General features: G+C 40.1%; 1 protein-coding gene across 2 annotated transcripts in view; it reads right to left on the bottom strand.

The window, feature by feature from the left end:
* The window catches only part of UBE4B (ubiquitination factor E4B), a 114,013-nt gene that overhangs the window by 47,417 nt on the left and 46,827 nt on the right, over positions 1-19,769 (bottom strand). The window contains exons 5-13 of one of the 2 annotated variants that reach the window (XM_057547712.1): positions 19,503-19,647; positions 17,545-17,773; positions 16,664-17,080; positions 15,803-15,946; positions 8,845-8,986; positions 7,456-7,556; positions 6,352-6,466; positions 2,760-2,843; positions 108-164 (exon numbers count right to left, since the gene is read on the bottom strand). In XM_057547712.1, the coding sequence (XP_057403695.1) occupies positions 108-164; positions 2,760-2,843; positions 6,352-6,466; positions 7,456-7,556; positions 8,845-8,986; positions 15,803-15,946; positions 16,664-17,080; positions 17,545-17,773; positions 19,503-19,647 (1,434 nt within the window). The remainder of the gene's footprint in view (positions 1-107; positions 165-2,759; positions 2,844-6,351; positions 6,467-7,455; positions 7,557-8,844; positions 8,987-15,802; positions 15,947-16,663; positions 17,081-17,544; positions 17,774-19,502; positions 19,648-19,769) is intronic. The other variant, XM_007170019.3, reaches the window with a different exon arrangement.

Below are 19,769 nucleotides of genomic sequence, written 5' to 3'. Positions count from 1 at the left end.
CATCTCAATGTCCTCCAAGAGACATTTTTCAGATACTGTTACTTAAGGAATATCTTCTATGTTACATGTTCACTGAAAATGTGCAAGTCCATTAGGGTGGCACTTACCAAATTGCACACAGGGTGTGTCTTTCCAAACTTGGTTTCACAGAGCTCACCTAAAGCCTAGAAACGAGATCAGAAAGGGTCATTTAAATGTATTTCATCCTAAACTGACCACCATGTGTAACATCAAGACATAGCTTTAATGCTGCTATAAATACGTATGCATTCCCAACAAAGCACTAATAGCTTCACTGCTTTTCTGATGAATAAACTAGTACATGTGCATTGTAAAAAACTTCAGATAAAACAGAAATATAAAATGAAACTAAAAGTCACTCATAAACTTTACCCTCAGAGATAACCTCTATTGATATTTTGGCTAAGAGCTTTCTAGACATATTTTTGTACATATACACACAGAGGTAAATGAGTGTATTCTTACAATAAATGATTTTTTCATTTAACATCTTTCTATACCAAAAAGATATGCTTCATAAACTTTAGATGGCTAGTCTTGCCAGTATTAAACAGGACTATAAATAATTAAAATTTAATAAGCGACCAAATTCAAAATATATTTAAAAGTATCCCTTGGTTTCAAGATCCCTGGTTTTTTGAGAACCTCAGTGTTTTTCTTTGGAGCTCCAATCGTTCTCAAGTTAAGACAATCAGGAAATATAGTTCTTAGGCACATAAACAGAGTTTACCATGGCCATGGTAATACAGTCAAACACTACTTTAACAGTGAATTTAATTTCCTCTGTGATTTGGATGTTGCTATGGGAGTTGCTAAAACAGCTGCTGGAAGCTTTTGAGTCCATGCACTTAGGCACTGACACATCTGAGAAGCCGCTGAGGCTCAGAGAGCCACTGAGAAGGAAACATTCTCCCTGCTCAGCACCAGGGCTCCCAAACTCAGCTGCACCTTAGGATCACCTGGGCAGCCTCTGAAAGCCCAATGCCAGGCCACGCCCTCACCACACCCTCAACGAATTAAGTCACAGCGTTGGAGAGCCAGGCAGAGGTACTTTCTAAAGATCCCCAGGTGATTCCAAGGTATGGCAAAGTTGGGATCCACTGACCTAGAGGATCATCATGCTTCTTTCTGATTTTAGCTCCAACGGTCTTCCTCTTCCTGCCTTAAATTATTGCCCTTTCTCTCACTGCACTCCCTTTACTGCACAGGCATCAATAATGGTACAGAATAAAACTACTGTCTATCATAATGGAGGCCTTTGTCTTTTGACCAGAAGAACACTTTGTTGATATCTGACACTAAAAGCTCCTTACTGAATCATCAAGCTAATTCAAACCACAAGAGAAAAGCCAACAATTCCAGGAGGGAATATTTATATAATACAGTGATAATTAAGGTACACTAAGAGATTTCATCACCGAACTCAAATATTCAGATTTTTCCACTTCCTTTTATGTGCCAAAGACAGAACAATGCATAAGGATTAATAGAATTTCATTAGGAACTGGAATAACATGTGCACTAGGAAGAACCCTGACATAAATTCATTCAATATTATTTTTAAAACTAAGCCTTCCTGCTTCACCTTCTAATTTACCTGGCTTTACTGTTTTAATGTTTAAAACATTAATTAATGTTTTAATGTTTAACTTTAATATTTAGCCTTTTAGCTCAGTTTTGATTTTCTGAAACAGATAAACACACCTCTGTGTTTGCACTGATTGTAATTATCTGACTGTATCGTTGTGGTCTTGATTTTTGCCTTGAGGAGAGGCACCTTATCTCATGAGCTCCTGGGTCCTCTGTGTATGTCACACTCGAGGTGCTCAGGAAGCAATGAATTAATGGTAAGATGGAATCAAGTTAGCAGAATGAGTAAAAGGAACATGGGCAGCAAAACATATCAATTTAACCAAGGCTTCAATTTACACAAGGTCGTATTTATACACAGTCAACTAATTTCATGTTTTGATATTTTTCCTTCATACTTTCAGAATGAAAAATATTCAGTAATACTTCAAAGTATTTTTCTCCCAAAATTTTAAAGAAGCAAGGTCAGAGAAGAAAACAGCCTCTTATTTTCTTTCTGGTTCCAATATTTTCACAACTCTGAAGACCCTTGGTGAGAATCTAGCCAAAAGTTCTGTCCACAATTTATGCTTCCTCTAAGTGCCTGGAGGAGCTGAGCAAATTTGTGTTTTCCAAGTAAAGCCTGAAGTGAAGTTTACAGCCTCAGGAAACGGGGAAGATGATCAAGAGAAGCACTGTGCAATTTTCTGCGCAAAGTCACTACATAAAGACAAGATTGTATTCCTTTTCTTAATCTAACTCTGCCTTCTTTATTTGCATTTGTCACAGTTCTTTTTTTTGTTTTTTTGTTTTTTTTAATTAACAAAATTTCACCCCAAATATGGTATGCTCATTGCTAGGACAATCAAGAAGGAGACCACCAATGATTATTGTTTTCATAAGCTGTAGAGTAAGGCAAAGTACATTTTAATGACTGCATCACTGACTCCTGTCTAGGGCTCGGATGGTGAAATATGTACCGCACTGCTAACTGTCTTCACTGATGAATCTCACTGCACACCAAACACTCTGCATGACCAACACAATGATTTCATGTTTTAAGTTTGAAAACAAGGTTGATCATGGACCTGAAAGAAAAGTGTATGTTAAAATCATCTGGAAGAAAAACATCTACTGAATGTGTTACAAGGAAAAGAACAAAGTTTTACCATGAGGGGGTATTTAAAGTAGTCACTATCGAGGGAGCACTCTTTGGCAGCAAGAGCCAGGCCTTGTAAAATGGGGATAAAGATCTACAAGAAAAAAAAAATCAGAAATATAAGTTAAAGAAAATTTAAGAACAGGAAGCATGTCAAATAAAGTGCCGAATCTGCAAGTCCAGGCATTTGCACTGCTTGCCCAAGGAAAAGCTGTTTTGCACACACAGGAGCCTAGAATCCAGCCACAGGGTGTTGCTTTGTCCTTTCACAAGGCTGACCGTAAAGTAAGGCAGCTGAATTCTCCAGAAGTAATAGGTTTTGGTGAACCCTAAAACTCTGACAAGACTCCCCGTGATTCAACAGAAACTTACAAATGTGGAGCCTGCAGTAGGACTGTCCAGGGCTCCTTGCTCTAATCAAATAAATTAATCTAACCTGCACATCACAGCAACGAATATGTTTCTGATTACCAAGCACCTATAATCTGTCAAGAAACTGGACTAAATGTTCCAATATCTGCTCAATTCTATCAACATTTTAAGAAATTTTTTGTTGCCACCCCTACACCTACATTTAATTCTTTCCATCTTTCCTTGTTTACTTCGAAGAGAACAAAAAAAATAGACCAATAATGGATATTATTATTATCTTAACTTAATGATGTAGCACAAAGAGATGGCTGGTAAATGTTGAAATTGAAAAAGAAAACTTCATCAGGATGCCTTACCTCCATATATGGTGTGATTAATACAACAACCTGATGTCAGAGCCTAAGGGCACTCAAATTTACGCTTACAAGCTCACCATTAATATCAGGGCACAGGAACACTGCAGAATCTGCTCAGAACAGCTCATGTTTAATTTTCACAGTGCACTCACTGAGCAGCACATTTAGGGAGTGGGTTGGGATTCAAGACTAATAACATTAAGCTGAAAATGTTGTAAACAACAGCTGACAGTCTGAACGCCAACAAGTTGCAAAAGGTAGTGTTCTAAAAAGCTACTAGAAAACCTGAAAAATTCTCTTTCCTACTAATTTCATCCCATTGTATGGAGCACCTTTGTCATGTAAGGAGCACAGTATTAAAAAGGTGCCCTGCATGACAAAGTGTATTTGAGTGTCTTGAGATATCAACACAGCTCTTGAAGAGATCCTTCTAGTTCTCGCGACTCAAGCAATCAGGGTAGAAGTAATGTGCTTTCGTAAGCTAGCTAAAAATGGAGAGGAAATGCTTAGGTGTAGGGGTGGGAAATGCCCAAACTGCAATTGAGGGAAAAACAGTAGTTCCAGAATCACCAAAAAATAAATTTCACAATTGATCATCTAGAAAAATCTCTTAGGCATTTTTTTCAGGAACGCTATAAAGTAAAACTTCTTTAGAGTTATCCTCTTTTGCAAGTAGGGTTTAAATTATAATAAGCAGACAAAATATTACTAAACATAATACTTTTCAAATATCAAACATTATACTGTTTGTGTGACTTACGTTTTTAAAATAATTTTATTTTCAAATACCTCCCAGCACTGATAAAATTGCTCCAAGTGTTCATCTCCAATTCTAAATTCTAGCTACTATTTATTGCTGTTTTTTTATCTATGAACATCTCAAACTTTAATTAAAGGAAGACTGAAATTTCAGTCAAAAGATTTAATAATTCAAATCTGCCACATTCTTAAGACAAAAGGTAAAATGCTGTTTTTCAGTTCAGCAACTCCACTGTACTCATCATTTCTCTTGAGGAAACATGGTGACACATAAGAAAAGACAAGGGATCAGAATTCTGTGATTAAAAATAAACAGATCTGTTGTGGTTGCACAACACTGTGAATGTACTAATGCCACTGAATTAGAAAATGGTTAATTTTATACTATGTGAATTTCATCTCAATTTTAAAAACACATAGAGGTCATTTCATAGCCTCTATGTAAGTTTCTTTATGAATAAAATAGGCATAACATACTTCTTTAGCTGATCACCAGGCTTTTATACAGGTAAAGCTACTCTGGTTCCTCAAGTGATGTCTTTTTGAGTATAAGTATTCTACTTTATGTATACTACACATATAATATAGTATATCACTTAAACCTTCCAAGACAGTTATATATTTTCATCAGAGTTCACTTAATTTTCTGGAGAAGAAAAGCTCACTATAATGCCTAAAATATTCCTATAAGTCAGTAAGACCATCATCTAAGATGAGCAGTTGATAAATTACAAATACAGAATACAGAGCACTGACTGGGATTTTCACTCCTGGATGCTTCTTTTACTAATATTTTGAAAACTGCCGAAAATACACTTCCTGAGAATTCAAAGGCCTCAATATGAATAGTTAAAAATAATATTAGGTATAAAAACAGATTAGGGATTTCCCTGGTGGCACAGTGGTTAAGAATCCGCCTGCCAATGCAGGGGACTCGGGTTCGAGCCCTGGTCCAGGAAGATCCCACATGCCGCGGAGCAACTAAGCCCATGTGCCACAACTACTGAGCCTGCACTCTAGAGCCCGTGAGCCACAACTACTGAGCCTGCGTACTGCAACTATTGAAGCCCGTGTGCTGCAACTACTGAAGCCCGCGTGCCTGGAGCCTGTGCTCCGCAACAAGAGAAGCCACTGCAATGAGAAGCCTGCGCACCGCAATGAAGAGTAGCCCCCGTTCGCCAAAACTAGAGAAAGTCCGTGCGTAGCAACGAAGACACAAAGCAGCCATAAATAAACAAACAAACAAACAGAGTTTTTTAAAAAACAGATTAAAAGGAATCATCATTTGTAGCTACTGCCTCTATTATTCTTTCTAGAAACAAAAAAAGAGATTATCATTCAACAAATTCTAAGAAAATGTCATAAGCATCCTTTCATCATGGGAAACAGCTTTGTTAAAGTTGCTGTGGCAAAGTGCTTACTTTACAACACAGGCCACAGAACAGTAATCAAAATTCATGCTAAGGTTTTACCTTGGAAGAAATCTTCAAGACTAACTTTTTTAGTTGTTATTATTATTATTAAGCTTTATTATTAAATATTACATATCTGCATTTTCACTTGCCTTTACACAATGGGATATCAAAAATGTATGGATACTTAATGAATGAAGTAATCAGTAAGATTTGAGACTTCATTCCCGGTCTAGCGGCGAGAAGACAATGGTTTTATGTGACGTGCAAGCTGCCGCTGAGCTAATTTGGTCTTTGATTTATTAATCTCCTTTTTGTAAACTCAGAGAACTAATTTTCAACACTACTTATCCGGCAAATGTATATCACGTCTTATGCTATCTCTTGGTAGTGTGTTAAAAGCTTCTTAAAATCAAAGACAGGGCCTTATATTTCTTCTACTCTCCCAAAGCACTTAGCACAGACCATGTTTAAAATACCTGATGCTTGACTGATTAGTTGAAATGTACACATGATTTGAACAATGCAGCTGTCAATCTGATTTCCTCAAGAAAGGAACCTCGGGTAGCTCTCTCTGAGCAAATTACATGTGCATGTTCAAATTCAGGAACCAAAGTTTTCAGTATATTGTGTCTTTAGAAATCTACCTCGGCAGAGAAGCTCCTAATCCAGAAGTTTCAGTAGCAAACGCACAAAACCTTACCTGCTTGAACACTTCTTCATCCTGGTGAGTGGTTCTCACCAGTTCTTGAATGAAGCCGTATGGAAGATTCCTACACAGCATGTACGGCACCAGGAAGGACGGCTGCTGCAGGGACCTGCAGACCCACGAAAGTCAAGGGCTCTGATGAATCAACTTGTCACCGTGTAACAACAGAACATACAGAATGTCATGTAGCTGACAATCACAGGTCAAGCTTCAAATTTCCCAAATAATCCACACAATAGTCAATCATTTTAGGCAAAAGATCACCCTTCTCATTGTTAAGATAATCACTTTTGGGGCTTTTCAGTGAGAAACTATAGAAAGTTTTAAAGAATCCATCTTTTCCTCCATACAGCCCTTGAAAAATAAAGCATTAGAAAAACCAAAGTATTATATGTCTCTTTTACTTATTTATTTATGCCTCATCCAATGGGGGAAAAAAAGATTAGCAGTGGCTGAAGACTTTTTTAAGCTCTTATTAATTTTAACCATGGAACAGTGTTTAAGTTTTAGTACATGTGCATCATTTTCCTTTTTTTTTTTCCTGACAAATTTAAAAATGGTTATGGTAAGATCATCCAGAATGAATAAATCTTGAACTTTGTCATTTTTCCTTTAGATTTTTTTTCATAAGAGAAATGAAATACAGAAATACTCTTTTATTAAACCTGAAACCTTTATGGGACCCTCTGAACAAAAATTAATAATGTAGTACACTTTGGGTGATTCCCATATTACCTATTCCACCACTATTCTTTATTATTGAATAACAGAAATTGATTATATGATACATGGAAAGTGATGATCTGCACATTTTTTTCAAGTATCTATACTGCTTTCAAGCAGCTGCTTTTAAACTGCATTACTAATTTCCTGCCCTGATGTCAACATATTTCAACCACAGTCTATCTCAATAAACCACACAGAGTGTTTTATTTTCATAGTATTTTAGAGAAAGAAAGGGACCTCAGAAACCATCTAGTCAACCACTCATTTCATGGGTGAGGAAGTGAGTTATCCAACGCGATGCAGAATGGCTGGGCAGCCTGATGGAGAGGGCCCTCTCCCTGCTAACAGCAAGCACATATTGGTTTTTCATACCTTGGTTGTGTGAGGGACCCTTGTAGTACTAACGCAGTATGGGATATGCACTGTGAGCGGATGTTGCTCAGAAGCTGGCTGACTGCTGGCTGGCTGCACATCTGCAAAGAAAGGTAGAGGTTAGGTCTACAAAGACAAACAAAATAATCCCATACAGTTGAAAACTGACACAAGTCAGAAGAGATCAATCTGCAGGAAATGGCATCCTTTTCTCTTCCTTTACTGATGATGAACAAACTAGAGTAACTGTATCATCCAAGTATACTGCCTCCGTTAAAATCTACAATTAGAGAAGAGAGAAGCTGAAGCTTCAGGTGACCACGTGGGGATTTCAGAGATATGCCCACTCTCTTTGCTTTTGCTAAGGTTAAATGCAGCAAACCCCAAGAGGCCCTTCACAAATATGAAACTAACAGGTTGACAACTGGATTAGTTTCCAATGGAAAACCAGAACTAGAAAATGAAATTGGGGTGGGGGGAGGGATAAATTGGGAGATGGGGATTGACATATACACACTACTATATATAAAATAGATAACTAATAAGGACCTACTGTATAGCACAGGGAACTCTACTTAGTACTCTGCAACGGCCTATATGGGAAAAGAATCTTAAAAAAAAAAGAGTGGGTATTTGTATATGTATAACTGATTCACTTTGCTGTGTACCTGAAACTAATACAACATTGTAAATCAACTATACTCCAATAAAAATTAAAAAAAAAAAAGAAAATGAAATAGGAATGAAATGAGATAATAATAAAGTAAAGTAACTCAGCATGAAATAGAAGAAAAAGTGTAGCTTGCTGAGTTCAAATCCAGTTTTGCAATTTATTATTTATGTGATGCTGGACAATTACAGGTATCCCCCGCTTTTTGAAAGTTCACTTCACGCCACTTGGCTTTTAGGAAAGACCAAGGTTAGTATGTACTTGATCTCTCTGAGGTTCATTTGCTTATTAACACAATGGAAAAAAATAATACTTATACCACACAGGACTACACTGGACTAATGAACAACTGTGAGAAGGAGACCTAGCCAAGTGTCTGGCAGTCTAGGCGCTCCATAAATGTTGGTTATTATGATTACGACAGACTAGGAGAGAAATCCTCAGGGCCGTGTAAGTCGCTGGTGGCAGTGGCACTTGGCCCTGTCACTTCTTCCCTCCACTAGGATGTGACTTCCATGAGGACTGGGATCCTCGTCTGTCCGGTTCACTGATCCACCCCCAGCTTCTAACACAGCACCTGACCCATAGTAGATGCTCAATAACCACTTTACTGATTGAATAAGTGAATGAATGCTCATTAGGGGGTCAAAAACCAATTATTTATCCACCACATAACCAGGTTTTTGTGTGGGTTTTAAAATGAGTCCATTTCATGTTACCTTCGGTGCTTTTTTTTCCTCTATTCCAACTCGGTCAAAACACTCGATGAGGTAGTTCAGCATATCTGTCTCTTTGCACGTCTCAATGGTGAAATGGTCGCTGTAGGAATCCCAAGTACTTGCCCCACCAGAGGCTCCCAAGCTTTGGAGAAAAGAAGAATGGATGATTTTTATCTGTTCTCAATAAATCACGTTTGATAGAGTTCGCACTTCTGCAGAAAGCCCGTTAGGGTCCCCGCGCCCAGAACAAAGCACAGACACCCATGCAGCCGAGGCTGGAGCGGACTGCTTGTTTCACCTGCTCCAAGTCCAACAATAGCAATTTTTAGTAAACGTTTTATTGACCTAAGAAGAAAGTCTGTCCAGAAACTCAACATCTTATCTTCTTGGGAACAGCACCTTACAAAACCAGGAGGACTAAGAATTGCTACTGAGCGCTGGGCATTTGAAGGGATACCACACGTATGTAAATCCAACTGGCCAGCTGCAATTAGGCAGGCTTGGAGGTTAAAGCCGGCCTATGCTATTACATAATCGAAGTCTTTAGGAGTGAAGTTACAAGGGACTAACAAAATACCCCTCTTCCTAACTTCTAGCACAGATCTTAAAAGCCTTCATCCAGCATTAGGCAACAGGACCAGGGCTTAGGAAAACCGTCCAGTTAGAAGAAGACATGAAAAATATGTTACAAACACAAATTTTCCAAAATGTTTGGCAAAAGGGACAAAGTAGTATAGTGAAAACAAAACAAAAACCTTGCACTAGGAGTATCCAAACTTGCGTTCTATTCCCATCCCTACTGCTTACTTGTTACCTGAACCCAGAACTTCATCTCATCTGCAGTGAGGGTTCAATAAAATCATGTGGAGGTGCTTTGTAAAATATAAGCAGGATACAACGTGAGGCACTGTTATTATTAGTAACAACTATTCCCTGAGACCATTATCACAAGGGTTAGGTGTTAGGAAATCAAAGTTTAGATTAACAACCATCAATAGGTCAAATACCAAATCTGATGTTTAACTCACAAATTTGATAGACATAAAAGATACAAAAAGATTAATCATGGCATAGGAAGAGGTCAGGAATTTTGAAATGAAGACAAATGAAAAAATATAAACTTAGCAAAAAAAAAAAAAAAAATTTACATGTGAAAGATGATAAAGGTGGGGAAGAATATCAGGAACTTGAGATACCCATCCCTACTTCAGCCTGGGGCAGATAGGAGCTAGAAACTAAAAGAAGAATTAAGATATTAACGATATGTTATGCAGATAGATGCATAGATACACATAAGTAATTTTGGAATATATACATAACTGACCTTAGAATTTTAGAAGAATATACATAATTGACCTTGGCATGAAAGTATATTAGAGTATTTCAATTTAAAAAGATGAAAACAATGCCAAGGCTTTAAATCCAAGGCTCTCAGGCCAGAGTCTCGTAAATCTGAATTCTTACAACTTACTTACTACCTAGGTCTGAGAGAAGGGAGGGGAGGTGGGGAGGCCGAGAAGCAGTCAAAAGCACAAGGCAGCCGACGCCCCCCTGACTGGGCAGGTAACAGAGCCACCCACAAAGTGCCTCACCAGAGACAAAGATGGGCAGCCCAGGGTGGGAAACCTCAAAAAACCAAAAACAATCCTTGTGTCTTCACACCACTTAAATTTTGGGCTACATTTCATGGTATGGTAAGATCTGTTATCTGTTAATTGGCCTGACAACAGAAAGATGAGGACTGTAATAAAGCAAAGGAAAAAAAAAACAACATAAGAACAAAACAGAAAAACCCACCCATAAATATAAGAAGTGTGGTGAATCCCCAGAAGGAGAAAGGGGAAAAAGATATTTGGCTTTACCTGCCACGATCTCGCTCTCAAGCTATCTGCTATCCCTCCCTCTTCCATCTGAGGTTAGTGACTCAGGGACTATATTCACTGCACTTCCCAAGGATGAAATTTGCTAACACAGGCTTATAACTATACACGGTTAAGGTTAAATTCCCTTTGAGAAGCTCTCACAGATGACAATGAAAATAGATCTTCCTCCTGTTTAAAATGAAGTCTTTAAACTATACATTTCCTTGATAATAAGCCCCATCTTTCTCACATTGTTACACCTCTGAAATGGAAAGCATCTGATATTTGATGCCAATAGGTCCTTGCCAGTTGCAAGGAGTCAGTCTGATGCTGTGCCTGTGAACGACTGTGGGAAGTCAACGCGCCTAGTTGGTGGCTGCTGACGCACTGACACTGGGCTCCATTCTCAGCCAAAACGCCCCCTTTCATTTTAACTCAGATCTGAATGCCTCAAAGTCAACCGAAATGCCCTCACGAACATTTCTCAAAGGCATGAAAAGTGACAGGGTGTGTACGAGACTGCCAGGCAAGGCAATGAGAGACACTCAGAATGTATAAGAGAAGTTTCAAAGATAAAAGACGTTGACGTATGTTGTGATCATCTGTCAGGCACCAAACGACACTTCCAAGTGACTTTCAAGAGAAGAGAAAGAGGGCTTCCCTGGTGGCGCAGTGGTTGAGAGTCTGCCTGCCAATGCAGGGGACATGGGTTCGAGCCCTGGTCTGGGAAGATCCCACATGCCGCGGAGCAACTGAGCCCGTGAGCCACAACTACTGAGCCTGCGCGTCTGGAGCCTGTGCTCCCAACAAGAGAGGCCGCGATAGTGAGAGGCCCGCGCACCGCAATGAAGAGTGGCCCCCGCTCGCCGCAACTACAGAAAGCCCTTGCACAGAAACGAAGACCCAACACAGCCAAAAATAAAAATAAATAAATAAAAAAATTTAAAAAAAAATTAAAAAAAAAAAAATCAGACGGTAATAAAAAAAAAAAAAAAAAAGAGAAGAGAAAGAAAGAAAAAAAAGAAACATAAGTTTAACTAAACAGAAAACAGAGAATAAACCCTAGTGTTTGTCAATATGCGTCCAAATTATAAGATCAGTCCTAAGGGTGCTGAAGTAGATCATGAGCACAGGTAGGCAAAGCGGCCAGTGTCACCAGGGCTGTGCATGATTGTCAGTGGTCAAAACTGGTTTATAAGGATCTCTAGGTTTGAACTCAAAGAGGTGAACTCAAATTTTGAATGTGATACTGAAGGAGCAAGGGGTGTATAGTTTATGTGCATTAAATTTATGCTATCAATGGACATTTTAAAATGTTTTAAAATAGTATTTCATTTTTTTCCTAAAGAAGTTGTTACGAAATTCATGATGCTTTTACAACTGTAACATATGGAATATGACATTGGAAATATGTCATGTTTAAGTCCCAAGAGTATCTATAAAATTATACCTCCCTTGGGAGAATATGTGAACCATTTTCTGATCACTACATCAACAATCCAACTGAATAATGTAATTACTTCACATATTGGAAATACAGCTGAATCCTTCTGAAAACACAATGAAAATATTTCTGGGGATTTATACATGCATCACATCTGTGCAAACTGAGTCCCATTTTAAATGTACCAAGAAAACTTGTTTCTTAAAAGGATTCCATTGCAGTTTCTTTTCTTCTATCGTGGGAATAATCACCCTATTTTATTACTTTTTTAGATGCAGACTTTGGAATGGTATATTTTCTCGATGCAAGGCAAAGGCAGAGCTGGGCAGGGTCAAGCCATGTAAATTCCCTGAACAAATGTCTGCACTGTTGAAGGTCCTGGGGGTCGTACACTGAATCAAACAGATCAAGACCTTGTTATATGGCAACTACATTACAGAGAGGAGACAATTAAAAAAAAATAATAGTATAGAAGTACTGTAAGTGCTATGAAGGAAAAGAAAGGCAGAGTATGGGTGACAGAGAGGGGCAGGAAGAGTGTGTGAGTGTGTGTGTGTGTGTGTGTGTGTGTGTGTGTGTGTGTGTACATGTGGGATGCACGGTCTTGCAGGCCAGGGTGAGAGGCTTTGGGTCTTACATTGTGGGAGAAGGGAAATCACTGGAGGGTTTGGGGGACAGACATGGTAGAAAGATTTCCTTTCGACCATCTCCGTTGCTTCATCTTCAAATAGTGATGATCAGCAGAAATAAGAGGGGAAATGTCAATGTTTTCCACTATTTGCTAGTTTTCTCTTTCTCTATTCACATAGGCTCATGACTTTCAAGATTTGATCTCCTTCACTGAAATATCTAAGCAGTGAAAAGAAGAACCCAATAAACGAAAGAAAAATTTCTTTCTAGTCATCAACTTCCTAGGAAACAATCAGAAAACGTTTCCTCAGAATAATTCCTCTGTTATCTTTATTACAAAGATAACTCTCACTTCACTCATTTCCATTCCTGCAGGAAGTAGTTCCTTATAATTCTTAATAGCTTTTTTCACAGAGCACTACGAAACATTCTAGAAGGAATGTTTTTGCCTTTCTTAAATTAACCCTTATTATCACCACTATAAATAATTAACATAGGAATGTATGTCCTAACTACTTCACAAAAGATGTACAACCCATCGATTCCACTGGGCAAGCACAAAGGGAGACAGAAACAAGCCCCCTTGACTGCTGCTTCTACAGCATTGATCTTACCAGGCGAGAAGTGGGTGTTAAAAGTGCTTACTTCAAAGTAAATAAAATTCTGAGAAGATCAATTAGAAAAGGGGAAGGAAAAAACTCTTCACTGACTGTTCAAATTAATAAGATTTTTCTGCTACTTCTTGGTTCTGACACTACGTGCATTCTCAAGTTCCTCTCTATTTGTTTAATCAGTTATATATGAATATGCCCTGTCCTTCTATATTCTTTTTGATATCCATTCAAAATCTATAATTTCTAAAAGCTGGACAGATCAGATTTCATTTTAACAGCCAGCAAAGGACCTGTCAACCGACTGGAGTGGAATTTTGTAATTAAGGAGTAAAATGTTGGCACTCTCTTGCCAAGGAACTGAGTAGATGTGTAAACTCTGGGCAGCGAAACAACTGGTAAGGAATGAGGACAACACAAGTCCCACTGGGCAAAGATGGAGAAGCCAGAGGCAGCTGGGTATGGTGGGAGGCATGTGAGTTCTGGACTCAGGCTCTGCCTGTCCTAGTTGTGTGACAAACCTCCCTGTACCCACGTTTCCTCGCAGTAACTAGGGGCGCTGCTGTGAGGATTAGATAACGTAGGCTGAGTGCAGACACAGTACCTGGCAGGTGATGCTCATAACGATTCGAAGCTATGAGTACATAATCGCTAAGATTTATTTCTCCTTATCGAGTCTAGATCTGAGACAAGGTTGGGATGTTAGAAGTCTAGAGCAGAGTCAGTGAAAGCAGCATACAATTCTGGTATCTTTGTTAGAGGAAGCTGGAATTAAACAGGCCAGGGAGAGACAGCGTTTCTCCCACAGATAGCTTACAGGAAAACAGATAATAAAGCACTTTTATCACGTACAGAAATTGATTAGTGACAAGGATGTCTGCTGCATTACTATAGTCATGGATTAGGACTTTATCTACATGAAAAAGACACCTCTATCTTTGGGAAATTTACTTGAGAAACAGTGATACAACGTTCAACCTAATACAAATATCGACCTTCCTGAATCAATATTCGACATTGCACCAACACTCCTCTCTCTCTTTATATACCCTCTAATGATTCTTCTGAACACCGACAAATTGAATGCAGTGTACCTCGCTCCTACAGCTGTCTCTATTTATAGCCTGGAGCTATTTTTGAACACTGCTGGGCACAAATATCAACTCAGTCCAGAGGAAACTTCAATTTAAGAGCAAAATTGTAAGACAATGAGTGGGAGGGTTAGAAAGAAGGTGCTATTATATTTTCTTGCTCAGTCACCTAGAAGACCGAAGCGGTCTTTTTCACTCGGGTTTCAGGGGTGAACATTCAGCAACATCATGAGCTATGCTTTTAGCCTCTGCTGCCATTCCACGGGCCATCTAAACAAATACGGTCTGGCTTTACCAAGGCCAAGGAGGTGAATGATTAGCAAAATTTAAGATTAGAAGTGAAAGCAGCGGGACTTCCCTGGTGGCGCAGTGGTTAAGAATCCGCCTGCCAATGCAGGAGACACGGGTTCGAGCCCTGGTCCGGGAAGATCCCCCATGCTGCAGAGCAACTAAGCTCGTGTGCCACAACTACTGAGCCTGTGCTCTAGAGCCCGTGAGCCACAACTACTGAAGCCCGCACGCCTAGAGCCCATGCTCCACAACAAGAGAAGCTACCACAATGAGAAGTCCGCGAGCGGCAATGAAGAGTAGCCCCTGCTCGCCACAACTAGAGAAAGCCCGCACGCAGCAATGAAGACCCAACACAGCCAACAATAAATAAATAAATAAATTTTAAAAAATTTATTAAAAGAAAAAAAAAATAAGAAAAGAAGTGAAAGCAGCATCACAGTTATACCAGACAGTATGACCCCATATGCTCTTCAATGGATCGCCCGGAGTGAGCTGGAGAGGGACACACACACACACACACACACACACACACACACACAGACACAAGTTCCAGCCCCTCTGCCATTCCTAAATAGCAGCAATCCATGCAACTGTACATAGGAAAACATGCCTCCCAGAGGAGATGTTGCTCACACCTGGCAGCTCATAAGAACACTCTTCCAACAGATAAATGGAGGGCCTCTCATTTTAGATCCTAGGGTGGGTGAACTTAATGACGACTGATCTCTAATCTTTAACCTTAACGATGACTGATCCTGTTCACGTTCTTGACAAATGATTATATGTAAGTTTTTCTCCAAACTTGCCAGGCAACAACTATGAAATTTTTTCTGTGTACCACTTCACCCCATGAGAAGGTCCTAATGCTTTAGTACATGCAAAGTTTCTCACATCTTGACTCTCCAGGCCACCTGGAGTCATGTGACCCTATCCTGTTTGGATTCAAAGCACACCTCTAATTAGGACTTATAAAAGTTAGTTCCTAAGCACCTAGGCACATGCAGGGGTAAGACTCCATTCCTCTGATACCTGGACCCAAACTGGACACAAGAAAACTCATCACCACCACCACCACCTTCATCATCACCATCATCATCATCTTCTTCTCCATCTTCATCACTACTGTCCCCAGAAAGTGCGAGGAAGAGGAAGGAGAAAGGACTGTCGTACATACTACCGTAACAAAAGCAAAAAAAGTCATCAGGGAACAAAGGAAAACAGAGAAGAGGAAAGCTTTTACAGCTGCTGGCCTTTTAATGAAATCTTACGCTACAAGTTTTGTCTACTGACATGCAGAAAAATAATTCACCTAAATTATATAAAGGCATAGGAACACTTGAGGGGTGGAGGGCGCGGATTAATGGAGTCATGATACTACTTCTTTCTAAGGGGCTGAAAACAAAGTGTCAAGGCATAACCACTTGCCAGAGGTAAGGGATCTGCTCCCTCAACCCCTTGGTCTGACTGTATTTCAACTATGATTAGCAACAGTACGAAAAGTGGAAAAGTGGTCCTGTGAGCCCCAACTCTCAAATACAAGCTGCCCACAGTCTCTGAAATTCATTTGTCATGAGGCGTGACATGTGCACTCGATTTCAAAAACGAAGTGACTTCTTTTTATTTTGTACAGGAAGGAGGAAGAGTGAGGGAGAAGAAGGGAAGAAAGGGTCTCACCATCAAGCAACCTATACTTTCTGATGTGACTGAAGCCTGGCTGGGCGTGGACTCGGGGCACGAGCCTACCGAACCAGTGAGACACGCGGGTTAATGACCCCAAACAGAGAAACACAGGTAACTGAGGTCAGTGCCACACGACAGTTCTTCCAAACCGTGTTAATCTCCTCTCCCTGCACTGCAAACACGCACCCGACTCTCCTGCTGCATAGATACCTAGGAGAGCTCCTTAGGGAGGAGGGCCGTCTGCTCACGGCACCCGCACCGGGTGAGGCGGACAGTAAAGGTGGCCCCGCGCCGGTGGGTCTCTGTCGGGAGGAGCTGGCGGGCACGGCTTGAGGGCTACTAGCTGGCATGGGCAGGCCTGGGGAGCTGGACAGGATGGAGCTGCCTGAGGACCGCGGGGCAGGAGAAGATGATGACCCCCAGGGGTGGGTGACAGTGTAGGGCCGGTACCGCGGAGACGAGGGCTGGCTTCCCGCAGGTGTCCCCGCAGCTGCGCCGTGAGGACTGAGGGAAGCGGGAGGAGCGGACGCCTGGCTGGCTGCCCGGGAGGGGGGGGCCAGAGGCAGACTCATCACTGGCACAGAGCTCCAGACACTCGTGCTGGGAGCTGGGCTAGTCTCATAGAGGCTAAACGAGTTGAGAAAGGGAGGAAAGGAGAGAAAATTGAAGAAAAGCTTGAGATAAATAACTAAAATGGAAAATATCATGTTTTTAAAGAATAGTATAATTTCACTTCATACCTCTAAGCGTTCAAGTATACAGATCTTTTAGAGACCCATCTAAATAACTGTAATCAGACTGCCGTACTGATTTAGAGGCTATACTTATAATATGAGAAAGCCTTCTTTCCAAAGAATAATACACTATACACAGCCATTTGTTCCTAAAATTTAATTTACCAGTAGCCTAACCATGGAAAGCCAAAGAGACCCATCTGGAAGAGACAGTATCTCCTCAATGAGTCAATCCATCCCCCAAACACAATACATGTCATAAGCTGCATGACAGGCCCACAGATGAACATTCCCTTCTCTTACATACTTCCTGGCTATTTTACCACCAATGAGATGTGCAAAAAGAACCACACCGACCTAGATAAAGAGCTGGCACCGAAGGAACCCACGCTGCAGAACATGGGGCTTGTTCCTGGATTGGAGCCGGTATTTAGCATGAGATTTCTGTCTGGTGACCGAGCTGCCGCTGCAATTGGCTGGGATGTGGCTGTCAGACTGGCAAATGGGTTTTCATCTCTAGTCTGAGTGGACATCATTAGCACTTCCATTAAAATCTGGCCAATCAAGTCCTTAAAATCAGAGAACACTGTTGGAAAGGCAGAATAAAGAAGAGGTTACACATGGTTCTTCATACACACGGTCCTTGAAGAAGCCAAAGTGAACCAGAGAAGTTCGATGTGGTATCTTGGGTTGGATTCTGGAACAGTAGAAGGACGTCAGTAGAAAACCTGGTGAAATCCAAATAAGGTCTGGAGTTTAGTTAACAGTAGTATCTTAGTTCTGACAAATATACTATGGTTATGTAAGATGTTAACATTAGGGAAAACTGAGTGAAGTGTATATAGGAACTCCCTGCACTATCTCTAGAACTTTCTGTAAATCTAAAATTATTCCAAAACAGAAAGCTTATTAGAAAAAAAGCAAAAAAGAACTGGAGCCCAGTTGATGAGAGTCACTGCTGATATATATTAACTATAAAAAGAAGCTACTCCCAACTACAGAGGTTGGTTTATTATGCTACAAATGCAACTGGGTTAATATTTCTTCACCTATATATGTTTATATACAGTTAAACGATTAAGTACAAAGTATTTTAGGAAGGGTCTAATATTTAGTCGCCACCTGCCTTTCTGGAGCAGACTCTGTCTTCTCGCTTCCTTCTTATTCTTTGCAGCTCCCAACTGCTTTACTGTAGGCCTTTAGATATATTTTAAATATTACTAAATAAATAAAATGTCTAACCCATGTAAATCTTATCTAATTTGTTATTAAAAATTACCACTTATATATGTACTGGACAGATTTGAGAATCTTAACAGTTACAATAATTACAAGTGGCAGGGTTCTGAAACTCATGGTTGCTAAGCTCATCTCTATAACCAGAGTTAAGAAGATCTCAGTGAAGTCAGAAGTAAACTATCCATCCACCAGGAACACAGAGAACTCATGTGTGTGTGTGTGTGTGTGTGTGTGTGTGTGTGTGTGCGCGTGTGTATGTGTGTGTGTTTGTCATGGAAGACAGGCAGCAGAGAAAAGGAAATGCAATCTCCTTGATGTTCATTCACTCATTTAAAATATATCTACTGAGGGATTATTAAGCGCAGGCACTGGGAATACATCAGTGAGCAAAAGAGACAAAAATTCCTGCCAGCAGGGAGGTTATATACTAGTGATACGTAGAAGAACACTCCGGTGCACTTCCCCTCCCTCTTCTGTTCTCGAAATGACTGCTGTAGAGAAAAGTGAGTGTGCCCTGTATTGCTGGTATCTTGCTAAGAGTTTTATTACTTTGCTGTAAGTGTGGTTTAGTGTAGCCTCGTAAAATAGAATCCTGTAAACACCGCAAAATACCAACATGTGCTATCTTGCTAAGCAGTTTAATCAAGCAGATTTACTCCACTGTCTCCATATGACCCGGGAGGCACTTACAGCAGGTATAGGTCATCCAGAGCGCCTCTCTCAGGATCCCCGGAGACTACCCAGTATACTCCTGCCCAGAGTATAAGAGGCGCTAATGCTTTCTCTAAGCACCTTCTTATTGCAAAGAAAAAAACTTCAACCCTGAGACAGTAGAGACCATTTAACTTATTTATACAGTTTTCTTTTAGAGAAATCATAAAAGTAAAAAAAAAACTATCAATAAGATAAGTGGAAAGTAGCCAAAGAGCAGTGTCCTCATCAAGAAGTATCCCTGTAATCAAACATACAACTGCAAAGCAAGACAATGAACGTGGATAGGAGGGAAAGACAAAAGATTTTTCATTCTGGTTTTCTATTAAGGGCTCTGAAATAAGGCAGCTGAGCTTGATTCCTACCTTCTTTTGGGTTCTGCTTAAATTGTGCAGAAAGAGAAGAAAGAAAGATGACATCTCTGTCCCGGTCCTTCCAGGAGACACGGAAGATCTTACAGACCAGCTGTAAGGCCTGTTCTTCAGACACTTCAGAACCTGATGAAGGCTCCTTGTGAGGAAGAAGATTTGAGGGTTAATTTCAAGTAGTAGGAGGTGTGAGTTAGACTTTAATAGAAATACCGAATTCTGATTTAATTTATTTACAAATGAGGATATTTTAGAAATGCATAA

Source organism: Balaenoptera acutorostrata, chromosome 1 (genome assembly GCF_949987535.1).
Source record: "Balaenoptera acutorostrata chromosome 1, mBalAcu1.1, whole genome shotgun sequence".
Lineage (NCBI taxonomy): Eukaryota > Metazoa > Chordata > Mammalia > Artiodactyla > Balaenopteridae > Balaenoptera > Balaenoptera acutorostrata.
This window is presented reverse-complemented; position numbering and strand designations above follow the sequence as displayed.